The sequence below is a fragment of the Macrobrachium rosenbergii genome, chromosome 41 (assembly GCF_040412425.1).
Source record: "Macrobrachium rosenbergii isolate ZJJX-2024 chromosome 41, ASM4041242v1, whole genome shotgun sequence".
NCBI classification, from domain to species: domain Eukaryota; kingdom Metazoa; phylum Arthropoda; class Malacostraca; order Decapoda; family Palaemonidae; genus Macrobrachium; species Macrobrachium rosenbergii.
The window spans coordinates 11,088,188-11,105,380 of record NC_089781.1 but is presented as its reverse complement, the minus strand read 5'-3'; the positions used below and the strand labels follow the sequence as shown (position 1 = coordinate 11,105,380).

The window sequence follows — 17,193 nt, the reverse complement described above, 5'->3', positions numbered from 1 at the left end:
TTTATCGTTCGTGTGCTGGAGTCCTAGAAAGAGGCGCAGAGTTTTCCAGATAAAAAAAAATTATGCTGGTGGGCCACAAACATGTACTTTTATGAACATTTAACACTACTCCACGACGGTTTCGAGTCATTTGATATCTTCCAGCTTGAATTAAGACATTCGGACATTAATTTTTGTGTGTTTGCGTATAAGGTTGCTGTTTATTGTGTAAAATTACTGGCTGCTAAATAACAAGGAAAATTTTGATATGTATGCATATGTTAATCGACAATACTAAGTCAAAATTGAACTAAGCTTGGCCGACATATAAAGTCAAACAATCTTTTCACTGAGACGATAAAAAGAAGCACTTTGGCTCAGTTTGATAAATGTTACGCGATTAATTCATTTTAGTAGTTTGCTGCCAATACCATGCACTGTCTGCCGTTGAGGAGACATTTCCTGTTACTTTCGTCTCCCTGTTTTTTAGACAAGTTAAAAACTGAAAGTAGCCTCTTCATTTTCCACACATATTGCTTTCTGACGTGAATTGCACAGTGAATTAAAGCAAGAAAGTAGCTTCAGATGGTGATAATTAAAGAAATCTCATTTTACATTTTCGTTAGTCAGGCAAATCTGGCTGTGACGTCATAATATTTCTAACTTTTGGTCATACTTAAAAACTGAAAGTAGCCTCTTTTTGTGCATAGTGTTGTTTTATATAAACTGCACATACTAGATTATAGCAAGAAAGTAGCTTAAGATAGTGAATGATGAAGTTAATCTCATGTCACCTTTTTATTGGTATTATATGTGAGGCAGCTCTGGATGTTGACGTCAGAATGTTAGTATTTGAGTGACGATTGGCTAACGTGTTATAACGTCAGAAGTACGTGACTCCCAATTGGTGTATCAAGAGTCTGAAACGTTTATAAAAATGTCGGCATTGTATTAACTGTTCGTAAGCTTGAGTGATGGCTTGAACCTGGATTTCACATTATTAAATAAATAATGAGAGATAAAATTTTTTTGTCAGTATTTAATTTCATCAATGTATTATGTTATCTATATTAATATGTATATAGATAATGTAGGCTTTTGGGTACAGTGGAACATATTGACTGATCAAGAGGCTAAAGTACATAACGAACGACTTATCCAGCGAACCTGACAACACTTGTGGAGTTCACCAGACTCGTTGTTCCTCCGCACACCAGTGGAAAGGAGTGTTTTTTTAGCAATATTCTAAAATGTTTGGTGGTGTGTTTACCTTATCGTTTTCGTCTCCACCATCTCCAAATTTGGGAATTTCAAAAAAGAAAAAATCTATATTGAAAAATCCAAACTTTTGGAAGCTGGTCACGCTCCGAGTATGGGTGTGACATGAATGAGAAAAGTCTGGTTGCTTCATGTATTGTCAACCAACGATTACGGTCATCTGAAATGCAGCGCAATAAGTAAGTAAAGGAACTTTTAGAAGCACACAATTAGCCACTTGAATGTCTATTTTTCTTGTTGATTAATAGAAATACCCTTCGTATTTCCAATAGCCAGTGATTATTGATATTCATACGAATTTAATGAGGTCCATCTTGAAACAACTCACGTGGCTGGACTGGTCCCGGCCGGTCGCCGCCACGAATATTTATCCCATTTTGTCCATGAGTTTGTTTATGTTTATGTTTATGGTATATACCGTCATTGTTTTATGTTTTATGAACATCTCCAAGGGGCTAGTACTAAACACGACGCCCATGTTGCACGTAAACTGGAAGTTGACGAAGATAAAACAAAAAGAAAGAAAATGAGATGCGTAGTCGCGATAGTAGTTTCAAGTTTCACAGTTTCATCCTCCCAGTTGTGATTTTGGCCAACAAGCATTTTCTACATCATGGTCTTTTAAAAAAAGAGCCAATTATATGGGCGTAATTTTGCGATCTTATTATTCGGCGGATTTATTCGTTAGGCCTATGACGCTGGGTATATGGACCACGGCCTATTCAGATATTTGGTGTCATCCTCCCAGTTGTGATTGTGGCCAACACCCATATTATATTTTATGCTCCTTTGATAAGGAACAAATTATATGGGCGTAAATCTGCGATCTTATTATTCGGCGGTTTTATCCATTAGGCCCACAGCTGTGGAAGCCTTAATAATTAAGCTGTATAACTTCCACGGTTATTGATTTGTAGACCAAATGCAAGATAGTATAATCTCGTGATTACATAATTATATGTTAATTTATGGAAATCTTTTTTTCCAAAACCTTGGGACCTGATCTTACAAAGCATTATCATAAAAGTTTCTCGGACTTTTCGATTCCCATCTCATTAACTTGTTATTTACGTTGAACCGCTTTTATATGAACACTTTTCAAGTTTTTTTTTATTTTAAAAATATAAATGTAAAATTTTGATATTTATATTTGTTGTCATTTTTAATCCAGTTTGTTTACTACTTTAGGCCTGTATCTGTTATAATCATCCTCGATGAGCTTTCAAGATCAAGTTGTGAGGAAGAAAGGGAACACTGGCCCTGCTACGGGATTGGCGTCTACCGTTGGCCGGTTGTTGCCCCCCGCCCCACTGCACATCTCCCGCCTGGCAACGGAATTGTTGGCAAGTACATTAGGTTTCATCAATGTCTCCTTGTAAATTGCTATTTGTAGAACCTTTAAACAACAATTTACTGTAAATATTATGTCCAACTGCTGAAACAAGAGTTTATTATGTTAGTTATAGGCCTAAAAGCCTAGGTCTGGACTTGCCATACCTTACTGGTAGACAAGGCAGAGCTGTAAATAATCTCATTTTTTTGTATCATAGCAGTGTTGTTGATAGATTTAGGCGGCATTACTGTATATGATAAATTTCTTGTTAAATACAAACCATTTACTGCAGGCAAATACAGCCTAGGCCTATGCACGTTTACCGCCAAAAACTCGAACTAAAACGCTAAGCCTATGGACTAGGCCTAGGCGAATCCCGATTTTTCGGGTTGCTTATCATGTGGTTTGCAGATTTTTGTTTAACAATTACTGTAGGTGCAAACGCCGCCACCGGCGAGCTGTGTCGGTATCCGTAATTTTGGGGGAGACCAATGAAAACCGGAGGTTTTGGATCGAATCAAACTAAAAAACGAGAGAATATTGCTACGCCAACAGGATTCATGAAAAACTACATTAATCTGAAGTTACAAAGACTGAATATACATTTTCTAGTGAAATAACCATTTTCTGGACTAAAAGATTAATGATCGCCATTTATAAGAATCACAGAGTACAGTACCAGAGATACAGCCCAACCTAAACTGAAACATTGTAACAGGCCATCAAAATTCCGAAAACATGGCTTAGATGTTTCATGTTTTTCAGATAAAATGCTCTGACACTCCAGTGATAACTGTATTGTAAGATAATTGTTACCACTGTAACTGGTAGATTGGTTTCTCTGCATCTTATATACATTTTCTTCTTTGGCTATTGTTGAATTGGGCTTAGTCATAACAACTGATAGTAACTGTTTTAAGCATAGCAAGCTTGTGGTTACCATTATGTTGTCAGCACTAATTATTAGAAAATGCTGTGTTAACACTGAAGCTTTATTATCCATAACTAGACTGAGCTCATCACTATTGTGTTGAGTTATTTTTTGTTCACATTGAGGTGGTGGCACTTTAGTGTGTATTATCAGGACCAGCTCACATAAATCCTAAATAACATAAAATGTTCATATGCTGTTGAAACTTAAGTAATTCTAAGCCGGCTGTCTGTGGTGAGCTAGCCTATGGCAATTGACATTTTCCTATGTTAATTTACCTGCTGAACAAAAATTTAAAATAATATTTTGTCGGTCAGCTGTCACTAAAATGTAATTGACCCTTGAAAACTGCATGTCTGTACCAGTGGGTCACACACAGATCAAAGGTAAATTACAGTTTAGCAGCAGCCGACCGGCAAAATATTACCTTAAACTCTTGTAAAGCAAGTAAAGTAACATAGAAAAACGTCAGTTGCCATAGTCTAGCTCCACTGCACACTATTCGAAGCTTTCGTAAACGGGAAACAAAACATTACCATTTCCACTTTTAACTTGAGTGGCCTCTATAGGTCGCCGTAGCAGAATGGCCCTGCACGCCTTATCTGCATTTTTAAAGATTACTACAAGCTCGTATGTTCTGGCAAGAGGTAATAACTTTAAATTCTTGTTCAGCAAGTAAAATAACAGGAAAACGTCAATTGCCAGTCTCTGGCAGTTCTCGCTAAGCGCAGAAAACTGGCAACTACTGATTGGCGAACCAAAAGCTAGCGCATGCGTGTTAAGGCTTAGAATCAGTAGTACCAGTAACAAATGAAAAGTGCCTTTGGAACGGCTCCCACTATCCATATATTTGCCCTTCTTTTTACGCTTGTTTTTCGTGTTCCAAATTACATATATAACAGGAAATACAGCAGTAAGGTACCAAAACCTTTTCCCAAGTTATTTACCCCACCAAAAAACCCAAATTCCCAATGGGTCTCCCTTACTGTTAGCTATTCTCGAAAGGGTTTTACCACACCAGTTCTAAGATAATATACAGCTTAATTACAGCCGAGCGACAAAATATTACTTTAAATTCTTGTTCAGCAGGTAAAGTTCTATAGAAAAACGTCAACTGCCATAGCCTAGCTCACCGTGGACAGCTGGCTTAGATCTACCAAAACTTATATCTTGTAGAATTTGAGAAATGATGGAAATGCTTCAGTTTGTCATTCATATTTAAGAGATGAAAAACCTTCCAGTTTGGCTTATTGATGCCCACTGAAAAGAGGATGGTGATACAAACAGAATAAACTTTGAAGTGAACAGATTTTAATGTGTGGCCTTGCAGAACATCTTTCCTAGAGTAGGTGAAGAATAGAGCAATAGAGTTTGCTATATAGAGAGAAGTTCATTCACTAAATGGTATCAGTTACATTACTAGATACAATGTCATAAAGTTAATGAACAGGAGAGAACCAACCTACCTCATTGCGGATCTAAATGCCAGACACCAACTGTTTGGATATAGGCAGTCTAATTACACAGGACAAGAAATAGTCAGATTAATCAATAAAAAGTATATCATACACTTAGGACCTGATTTCGATACCTTTGTAGCAAATAACAGAAAAGGAAAGCCAGATATAATATTGGGAAATAACAAAATTCACCTCAATATTGCCGTTACAAGAGGACCAGCAACCTGCTCCGATCATATACCAATGGTAATTACATTGTCAACCAATCCAATAATGATTCCATCCTTAGAAATACCAAATATAAAAAGAGCAAGTTGGGAAAGCTTTAAAAATGAAATACTGTAGAAGGAAAAATGAGTAGACAACCAATAATAAATTCAAATTCAAATGAAATAGAAATAACAAAAGAAATAGTAGATGGTGAGCTTGAAGAATGGTACAGAAATATAGAGGAAGCAATGAAAAATCATTTACCCCTAACTAAATACACCACACTTCCACATCCTATTAGTAGTGATAAGTTGAAATTGATACAATGGCACTACAACAACATCCAAAACACAGTACTTATAACAGGGTGGAACAACATATTAATGAGAAGATATGTGTCATTACAAGAACAGTTAGTACAAGAAAACTCAAGATTATATCATCAAAATTGGGAAGACCTAATAAAAAACACAGAAATACAGTACAATAACCCAAAACAATTTTGGAACTCCGTTGCAAGACTGATGGGAAGCAAAACTAATACTTCGCCATACATAAAGCATGGGAATGAGAAAATATGTTATGACAAAGAGAAGGAAGTACTGCACAAGGCCTACTGGCAGGAAATATTCCAGATAACGCAGGAGGATAATCAAAATTTCAACAACCAACATGAGACAATAGTCAATGAATTCATTGAACAACATAGAAACAGAACAAATCTGCATTATACAGCTGATATTAGCAGACTCAATGAAGACTGCCCATTAACAAGGAAAATAGAGTTATGGGAAATCAAAATAATAATTAAAAATTTTAAACACAAAGCACCAGGAAAGAGTGGAATTAACAAGGTCATAATTCAAAATTTACCAGACGTTGCATTAAAAAAATTAAGAGAAATATACAACTGGGCCCTCTCAATGGGATATTTTCCAATTATATTCAAGAATGCAATACTGTAATGATTTTGATACCCAAACCAGGAAAAGATACTAGTCAGGTAGAGAATTATAGACCAATATCATTACTAGGAATACCTGGCAAAATATTTGAAAACATAATTAACAATAGATTAGTGTTGTTCCTAGAAGGTAATCAGCTACACAATAATAATCAATATGGATTTAGAAAAGGAAGAGGGACCCAGTTTGCAGTAGCAACAATATATGAGAGTATTGCACTATCACAAAGAAGAAGGCACCTATGTAACCTAGTATGTAGAGATATAACCAAGGCATTTGACAAAGTATGGATACATGGACTTCAGTACAAAATATTACATCTCAACCTTTCAGACATTTTTGAGAAAATAGGCTACTGTGCAACTTCATTAAAGATCGAACAGCAGCAATCAAGTCACAAAATTACGTAGGGAATCCATTCCCGTTACTAAGTGGAGTCCCACAAGGATCTGTAATCAGTCCAACACTATTCATATTATATACATCAGATATGACTTCACCACCAGAGTACTGTACTGATGTCTGCTTTGTAGATGATATAACTCAAATAATTATACACCCAGAAAAATGCACTCGAAGAAGGGATCCAGCTTTGAAAAGACAAGTAGCACAAAAAACAATGAACCAAATTGAAAGAATAAATCTATTTGAAAAGAAGTGGAAGATAAAGACAAATAAATCTAAATTCCAGCTAGTATCAGTGTCTGCTTACAAACCTGCACAAATAAAGTTAGACCAACAACTGATGAATTTAACTAAAAGCATAAGAATACTAGGAATGCAATTCGGACAAAGAGGAATATCAAGACATGTGAGAGAAAGGCTAAGAATAGCAAGAACACAAAATACAAAGCTAAAACGATTTAGGAATATGAACACAAATATCAAAATCCATTTCTACAAAAGCCTAATCAGACCAGTAATGGAATATCCACCAATACCCACGTGTTTAGCATTGACTTCCAATATAAGTGCATTACAAAAATTCTAAAATAAGATACTAAAGTCTGCAGTGAGAAACAATCAAGAAGATGACGATCTGAATATAGAGCAAATACACAAAAAATACAAAGTAGAACCAATTAATCAAAGATTATACAGACTGACAACCAACATTTGGAGCAAACTAGATCAGTACAACAGTGAATTAACAGAAGAATCCTTAGCAGAAGAGAGAAACCACCCAAACAACACAGACCACAGATGGTGGAGAAGAGTATCTTCATATATTCATTGTGATGAACCTCGACCATTATATTATTAAGAAATGCCTTGTGAAAAAGTAATATTTAGAATTTACTATGTAGGTATCATGCAAAATCATTATGATGATTAACATCAAGATTAAAATGAGGAAATTGGAACTTATTTTTTTTATTTTATTTTATGTTTTAAATATGATTAATAAGAAATAAAATTCAAATTATGCAATATGTACAATTTACCATGTTATAATGTAAAATTATTATTGTAATATGTTATTAGAAAAATCGTACCCTTACCTAAATAAAATTGTGGATAAACCACTCTTGACATTACTCTTACTAATATTTCACTTTCTAAACTATTCCCTACCATGGTTAGCTAGCTAACTGCCCTCACTCTTCTTTCACCCATCTTACCTATCAGCTTAAAAAAAAAAAAAAAAAAAAAAAAAAAAAATATAAATATATATATATATATATATATATATATATATATATATATATATATATAAAAAAGCTTAAATATATTACTGTAATAAGCGTTCGGAATTTCCCGAGAAGTATATATTTTCCCCAATTTATCGTTCGTCTGGCAGCCTGTATTGTCTCGCTGTTCGGTACCATGAGTTTCTAATGCACTTCAGTGATACTCAAGCTATCACAAAGGTCGGCTGTCATTGTATGCGCCGTGCCCCATTCACGCCAAACCGCTACATTTGGCGCTCTTGATTAATGAATTATGGCTAAAACTTCCTATCCTTGGTTAAGAAAGCAGAAATTGTGACCCTATGGAAAACTGGCAAGTCAATGTCAGCTATTGCAAGAGAGCTGGGAATCTCTAAAAGCACCGTCTCATTGTGGTGCAACCGCTCCAAGACAGGAGACCTTGATTCATCACTGAAGCGGAAGAAAGGCTCAGGGAGGCCACGAAAAACTACAAAAAGAACGGATAACATTTTAAAAAGGATTGTTATGGAACATCCATCAATGCCAGCCAAAATTTTGAAGTCTCAAAACCCTGATCTGCTTAGGAACGTATCTGAACGGACCGTGCAACATCGATTGCAGAAAGACCTTGGTCTCCCATGTCGTGTTGCAGCAAAGAAGCCACTCCTCACTAAGCCTATGAAAAAAAAAGGATGGCTTTTTGCAGAAAATATTTGAAGTGGACTGAAAAGGATTGGGAAAGGGTAGTTTTTAGCGATGAATCTAACTTCCACATTATTCATAGCGCTGGCAAGCCCCAAGGATCTAACCGCTATGCATCAAAATACACAGTCAAGACTGTGAAACATCCAGCTTATGTGATGGTATGGGGATGTTTCAGCGGATATGGGGGTAGTGGGGATTATATTTTCTCCCAGAGAGCACTGACAATGAATGGAGAGATTTATGAAAATGTCTTGGAAAATGAATTAGTCCCTTACAAGGAACTTTTGGGCATTGTATTTATGCAAGGTGGAGCACCTTGCCACCGATTTCACAAGGTCACAAACCTTCTTAAGGAATTTAATATTCAGAAATTGGACTGGCCAGGCAATTCACCAGATTTAAACCCAATTGAAAATTGCTGGGCATACATGAAACGGAAACTGAAGGCACTAGCAGATGAGAAAACGTCCCTCCCAAATTGAAGGATGCCATCCGTAAGTTTTGGTTTGAAGACATGGATGCACAATATTTCAAAGATTTAGCACATTCAATGCCAAGAAGGTTAAAAGCTGTACTTAAAAATAATGGAGAAATGTCTAAGTATTGAAAAAATATAAACTAAAATTTTCCCTTTTATTTTCCTTTTTTTATATCATTGCTATGATTTGTTTACAAATGTAGTGGGCGTTCGTTTTTTTAGTATGTATATATATATATATATATATATATATATATATATATATATATATATATATATATATATATATATATATATATATATATATATATATATATATATATATATATATATAAACACAATACAGGTGTTTTGTCCAAATTTATGAGGCCTTGCCCCCATGGACCCACAAGCTTACCTGGTTTAGAAATCCAAGGGAGATGCTTGAATACATTCTAACCTAACCAAGGACACTAAGCCATAGCAAATAAAGGGGTTTCCCATCTATCCCTCATTTAGTAATATACTGTACTGTATAGATGCTATAATCCTTATCTTTAGGTATTTGTATGGCCAACTTTTGTGACTTCCAGGAGAAATTAATGGACTTGTATGCTCTTCTTTTGTCAGTCCCAGGCATGGATTTCTTGTTTAAGCACAGAGGGCTTTGGGAGTTGAAGAGATTATTCCATGACTTAATCATGTTAATTCTAGATTTTATTGTTCAGTTTACAGTGTCATTGTTAGCTGGTGTTACATGTTAACCACAAGGCAGCCATTGTCAGTCAGACTGCTACTGCTTAATCCTGTTTCATTTTGTAATCTCACTGTCCCAGTGTCACCACCCTCTCCCCCCAACCATTGTGTCATATCCTCTACCCACCTCTATATAATATACATGCATACAGCCAACCATACAGCTAAATACAATCTCATGGCAGTGTTGGAAGGTGACCTAATTAGGGTAACTGCTGCAAAGAAAAAAAAAAAATAAGCCCCTATTTTATCCATTTGTAAATGTTGGAGGCCTTTTATCAAATTAAGAAGTGGATCACAAACATCCTTATCATAAAAGATTGTGGAAGGGAAAATTGTATTTCCCTGACTAAACCTAGTGACTGATGAAATGAAGAAAAGCTTAAATTTACATGAAAGGTTATTCAGATTTAAATGGTGTTGATTGTCAAGAGGCATGGGTTACCCAACCCAGTATCTCATGAACAGTACTGTACATATAGTATTCACATACAGTGTCAACAAGTACAAACAGTTTGTGCTCATTTTTGGTAATTCATATAATAGGGTTTCATTTCGCCATCTTACTAGCATATCAACCTCCACCTCATCATATCCCCAACAGTCTTTATCATGGCATTTTGTTAGAACAGTCTTTCAAAAACATTTCATAGATGATTTGTCAGTCATAATTCCTTGGGCCTACTCAGCCCAGGTACAGTATAATGGTACTGGCTTCTTTTATTTTTCCTGAAGCATCATGGAGATATGGCGTAGGTAGCCCATATCAAAGTGATTCACCTGTAACTAGAATGCTTAATAGCTTGACCAACATACTGCAACACAGGCTTAAGCAAAAAAAAAAAAAAAAAAAATTGGAATAGTATTTATGCCACCAGGAGAAAATATCCTCAGTCTAATTTTCACAAACATAATTTGTACTTAACATTTTGAAGTGAACCTCAGAACTGAGTGCCTAATTACTTGTGACAGTGCATATAATTTTTGATAAACACCATTTACAGTGCCACCCACAATGCCTCACCCTCATGTTTTCCAGCATAAAACTTCTGCAAGGCAAACTAGGTTGACTGCCATGAATTTACTTAAAAGGAAGTTGAACAAAGAAATCCTTCAACCCATTACAACAAAACCTTTTGAAACATTAGAAAACTTCTGTTTTAGATATATAAATCTCTTTGGCAGATTGAAATAAATAGTATTAAATCTGTTTTAGATATATAAATCTCTTTGGCAGATTGAAATAACTAGTATTAAATCCCTTAGGCAGATTGAAATAAATAGTATTAAAAGGACTGGTAAGTCTTACTTCAACAAAGAAAAGAAAACAAAAGTAAAATTGATTGCATCAAACTCGAAGGAGGGGTCTTTAGATTAGCTGTCAGAATCTAGGAGAGTGAACAGAAACAGATAAATTCTCTCAGATTTGAAAACCAAATTCATGTGATTGTAAAACAACAGGGTATTAGATTTTAGAGTATAAGAAATAACCCAAAATTTTTTGCTCATTTGCATACAAACATCAAAAAGCAAATGACTCGTTATTCACATTCCCATGAAGTACTGTATGTGAATGTCTGTTATTAATATACATCTGAATATTTGACCCCAGTCTAAAGCCATAATATGAAAGATCCAACTGCTCCTTGACACAGGCAGGAATGACCTGATGACACAAAGATTTATTTTATTGATGAAATGGTCAGAATGGAAATCAATGCTCACACTTAACATAGATGCTGAACCGGACCACCTCCTTTATATATTTGTTTTGTTGAATCTTAAAATTAATGGTTTGCATGAAATAGTCATAAGTAACTGAGTTCAAAGGGAATTCATGCAGATATATTTTACAGTAGAAGGGAAACCATAGTGATATTTTTTAAGGCACAATGGAGTGATGTAGATTCGTGAGTTATATCTAAGCATTTTATATGTGAGTGGCATCAGCCTATGCAGTTTTTTGTCATTCATAGGAGTGGTAGATAACGGATACTGCAGTTCTCATAGATTAAGTAAGTGTGAACTGTTGGGTATGGGATATCTTAATTAAATGTAGGTTATATTATAAGATATTTATTACTGGTATATTTTTTGCCACTTATTAGAAGGCCAGATTTACAGGCTGTTACTACTACTACTACTACTACTACTACAAAAATGGTGGTTGGCTCGACCACCAGGTTAAAGGAGTAAATTTTTAATGTTTCTGCAGTGTCATTATCTGACCAATAAATTTGAAAGTCTTAGCGTAGTATTTTTTGCCAACATCAAAAGGGATATTTAGGAGAGTGAAGCATGCTACTGGATCTTTTGCCACACCTCATTGTTTTTAGGCATTTTTAATTGTTGATTTTGAAGGTTCTCACAATATATTGATTGCCAATTTTATTTATGTTATAATAACTTTAGAAAGTCTTGAATTTGTGATGTTAACAATGATTTCTTCCTAATTACAGATTGAAGACTATTTTTATAAGACAAAAATGGCAGAAGAACCAAAAGGGCTCACCAATGAGGAGGCCAATGCTTGCTGTACTGAACCTCATGAATCCACTAAGGTACCTTGTACGACTGTTTTTCATCTTATGGGTGTAGCTAACCTTGTTGATTGCTGGGTAATTGCTTTACTGCAGTTGCTGTTTAAGTTGTTCTTTATTATGTTTGTCTGCACAATACTCGCATAGAAAAGTAAACCAGTGTTATCCTTCAGTGTTCATACTCAAATATAAACCTAATGGCATTTCTTACAAGTATATTGCTTTATGCAAAATTTGAGTAAAAGTGCCCTTTTGGGAATCAGGACTGTTTACCATAGTACTGTGATGGTGAGATATCCCTGTCCTGAAGGGCCAGTATCTCACTCACAGCTAGCATGTTTCTGTCATGTCTTGATAGTGCAGTTGGTATTGCATGACACTTCTGACTATCCTTTTAATTTTCTTCTACAGTACTTAATCATCTTTGACTAGAGAATTCTAAAGTGGTCATCAGGATAATTTATGCAATGATTAATAGTATTTCATTACTTTCCGCTGTTTCGAGCAGCCTTGTTTTCAAGTCTTTATGTGTACAGTACTTAGTATTAGAAGGTTAAAATTTTTTCAAACAGCTTTGTATGCTTATAAATAGTCATTCCTGTTCTTTACATCATTTGGGTATGTTGCGGTTCCTTGCTGGGTGAGCGGGTTCTGTTCTCAGCTACCACTCTATTGGTCGCGAGTTCGAATCTCCGACCGGCCAGTGAAGAACAAGAGGAATTTGTTTCTGGTGATAGAAATTCATTTCTCGCTATAATGTGGTTCGGATTCCACAATAAGCTGTAGGTCCCGTTGCTAGGTAACCAATTGGTTCTTAGCCACATAAAAATAAGTCTAATCCTTTGGGCCAGCCCTAGGAGAGCTGTTAACCAGCTCAGTGGTCTGGTTAAACTAAGATATACTTAACTTAGCTGTGCAGTGTTTATGATTGTTAAACAGTAATTTACTGCTAGCATTAACCCTCAATGGATGGGAATTGTCATTATCTATAACAGGTTTTGGGTGATGGACGGGAATCCTCATATGAGTAATAATATTACGTGCCATTCGGTTTGGATAAATTTAGTGGGAAAAATGTTCATAGCACTTCATTGGGCCGTAAATGACTTATGGCAACTATTTAGCTCAGCTTGGGAGAGACATCGATCAGTATGCCTTGAGATTTCAGAAGCAAATGTACTGCCTCTCTGCCACTCAAGGACATCTGTTTATTTGTTTGCTCATAAATATACCCAGGGATTGCTGTTGGTTTTAGTTCTTATCTTTTATACAGTAATTGTAATTTTGCAAAGAAAAATGGTGCAAAGAAATATTAGAAAAATCATGTATACCTCACAAAAAATTACTGCATCTCCCCCTCTCAGTAAATCTCGTAAATATTTTACAACAAATATATACTCAGAATATGTTACCGATTTTAGTTCTTATCTGTTGTGATGTGATTATTTTACAAAATAGAATAATTTATTATAAAAAACATGCATAACTTGGTAAAATTAAAAAATTTTTATGAGTGTCTTGTAAAAGAGGCCCTACACAGGGTTGCAAATAGTCACTTTCAACTTTCTGTGGAAGGTAGGGAGAAATTTTCAGAATTTTTGTTCATAAACCATGTGCATTTGCATATCTTCCTATTTCCATTGATGTGTTCTTTCTTAAATTGGCCAACCTTAAAGTTTGCCCAGTGGGGGGGTTGTGCTTGATTTATTTTTAGCCCATCCCTTAAGGGTTAAAATATGCTTGTAAAGTATAGTTTACTATAAATGACATCATGTGCCAGATACAGTACTTGGAAATATGGCAACACATGGAGGAATGATGGAAAAAGTGAGTTTTGGTGAGGCATTTTAGTAAGTTGTCATTGTGCTGTAATCAAAGTAGGTGTTTGAAACTACACTTCAGGCACATTGTTTCGACAGTACTGGACCTTCAGAATCATGTTGAGATATGTGAAAGATGAGATAAGAACATACATACTATACAGTATATTTCATGTGCACGGACTAACCACCTAAAAGTGTTAAAGTACTGTATATTGAAAATGCATATCCTCCTCAAAGTACAAGGACAGAGTTAGTAGCTGAGTTGCTCTTGATAGTCTAAGGGATACTAAAATTGGAAAAGTAGTTTTTCAAACATTTCACATTTTTATCATTCCGATTTTCACAGGGATAACTAATGAATACAGGCAGTCCCTGCTTAATGGCGGGCTCGGTTAATGGCGATCCGGTTTTACGGTGCTTTTTCTAGCGATGAAAATCGGCAATTTTCAGCGCATTTTCGGCGCTGAAAATTGCCAACTTCCGCTTATCAGCACTGATACATACCTAACAGAGGCGTTGATAACCGAAAATTGGTGCTTTTCAGCACCGATATGCCCCGAAAATCGCTGAAAAAGCGCTGGGAATCGCTGATTTTCAGTTAGTGGCGATTTTTGGTTATCACACCCCCAGAACAGAACCCCTGCCGATAACCGAGGACTGCCTGTAATTAGCCTGTCAATCATTAGTAGGTACTTATTTCCCTTCTTGCATATAAGTCAAGGACCAGATATACCAGTAGAGTAACTATGTTTTCAAATGGGTCCCCAACTGATGGAATGCTTTGTGTAGTAAAGCTTATGGTATTACTACAGTACTTGATTTGACTTTCTTGTTCACTGACATTCGTGACAACTATTATAGTAAAAGCCTGGCCTGTTTGCGGCTAAGCCCCGCCCACTGCATGCCAGTGATTGGCTAGCTCTTGAAAGGGGAATGGTGTCACACTAGTTAACATGCCAAATGATTACCAGTACAGATTTGACACTGTTCAGTAATGTCGATTTCCGTGCATGATGACACCATAGATTTGAGTTCCCGGAGTTGTGAAGTACATAAGCAATTACTGTATCTCTGATAAAAGGTATGTTAAGTTATATAATATCATTATGAAGATCTGGGATCATTCTGTTTATGCATCTTTTTTTCTTTTGATCATGCACAGCCCTAAATAGTACATGCATCTTGCTTTTGTTTTTTTTAAATTGGTGCTGGTCTACATAAGCTGTTCCAGATAGACCATATTAATCAAAATGAAGCATAGACTTAAGCAGCCAGTTCTGATATTAGGGAATTAATTCAGAATAATCCTGTATGTAAATGTTAATATATATGTGAGATTAGGCCTACACATCAAATTCTTATATTTTGAGGCAATGACAGGGTATAGGCCTACATTTAAAATTTTGATATTTTGAGGTAATGACAGGTCATGAACCTACAAATCAAATTCTTCTATTTTGAGGCATTGACAGAGCATAGGCCTACACATCAGTTTCTTATTGCAAATAGTTTTCTTTTGTGTGTGTTGGAAATAGAGTAGCTTTTAATTAATATAGTAGCTTGGGCCCACGATACATAATGTACAGGTAGTCCCCTAGTTATAATGGGGATACGTTACAATGGACCCATTGCTATTTGAAAATATTGTAACCCGGAGGCAGCCTAGTCTAAACTGTACAGTATAATCTATACATATACGGTACTGTACTGTACTGTTAATTCTTTATTTTTAATTGGTCTGTAATTATTAATATCAGCTGATTCTGGAGGTTCAGTGCAGATTGGAGATTTCACAGCCAGTGTACCAATGAACAAGACTTTTGATAACACAAACATAGAAATTGCATAACTCAAATAGGAATTGGATTTGTATGTGTACTGTACTAACCAACATTTGGTCTGTCATTGGTGTACTTTAACGATGTCTGGCTGTTGATGGCTACATTGAACTAAATATTGGAAGAGGAGGATGGCAATGATAGAGCAGCAGGTTCATCAATTGGCTCCTCTTCAGCTGTTAGTTCATGAGATGTACAGGGTTGAGGCTTATATGTGGTGGAAGGCGTAGTGAAGGGGATGGCACTGGAGTCGTTTTCTTATGGAAGGCATCCATTGTCGCTTGCACAGTGCATTTTTTTCGTTCTTCGTAAATGACTCTGTAACATGCAAGAATGTCTTGAAGTCGTCTCTCAACTTTAGCAAATCATTCCAAGTTCACATCCATTTTACTGAAAGGCTTTACACTATGTTCAATGAGGCAAATGCCACTGCCATTGTTCATGTCATAAACTTTTGCTCTGGCTCTTCTTTAATTTCTTCTCCCCCTTGTGCACTTTTTCTCTCTTCTGCAAGTTCAATTAAATCTTCTGCCATTAGCTCTACATCTTGTACATCTGTGAGTTCTTGGATATCTTCCTCTTCAAGTTCTAAATCTAAACCTTTTCCAAGTGACATGATCTTTTTATTAATTTCCGCAACTGCTCCATCTTTATCAAAACCTTTAAATGAGTCCACATACACTTTTAGCAGATTTTCCCAAATCCGATTCATACATTCTTTTGTTACCGCCTTCCATGCCCTTCCAGTGTTCAGAATGGTATTCAGAACACTGAAATCCTTCCAGAAAGTGCTGAGCTCGGCATTCTGAACATCGAAATCCTTTGTCCTCATTATTGGTAGCCTCAACAACCTGTGTAAACATGTTCTGAAGATAATAGGCCTTGAACATAGCCATGGCACCTTGATCCTTGGGTTGTATGAGAGAAGTGGTGTTTGGTGGCAGAAATGTGATTTTTACATTCTCCTTAATATCTCCAATGTGCTGAGGGTGGCTGGGAGCATTGCCAAGACTCAGCAGAATTTTGAAGGGGATGTTGCTTTCCCTACAATTCTGCTGTATTCCTTCACTTCTGGAATAAAGCAGTGCACAAACCAGTCTTCAAATAGGAGTGTAGTCCATGCTTTCTTATTTATTATGTCGGTATTGCACAGGAAGTGAATGTTTGCTGAATCTTGCTAGTGCCCTTGGATTTGTGGAGTGGTAAATCGTGAATGGCTTGAGTTTATACCCAGCTATTTTTCCCCCAAATAGAAGAGTCAGTCGA

The 17,193-nt window shown here is 36.0% G+C and overlaps 1 protein-coding gene across 2 annotated transcripts in view; it reads left to right on the top strand.

The window, feature by feature from the left end:
* The window catches only part of Glo1 (Glyoxalase 1), a 53,605-nt gene that overhangs the window by 189 nt on the left and 36,223 nt on the right, over positions 1 to 17,193 (top strand). The window contains exons 1-3 of one of the 2 annotated variants that reach the window (XM_067083954.1): positions 686 to 1,436; positions 2,446 to 2,600; positions 12,186 to 12,287. In XM_067083954.1, coding sequence (XP_066940055.1) covers positions 2,472 to 2,600; positions 12,186 to 12,287 — 231 coding nt within the window. In that variant the 5' untranslated portion in view covers positions 686 to 1,436; positions 2,446 to 2,471. Of the gene's footprint in view, positions 1 to 685; positions 1,437 to 2,445; positions 2,601 to 12,185; positions 12,288 to 17,193 lie in introns of those variants that run through there. The other variant, XM_067083955.1, reaches the window with a different exon arrangement.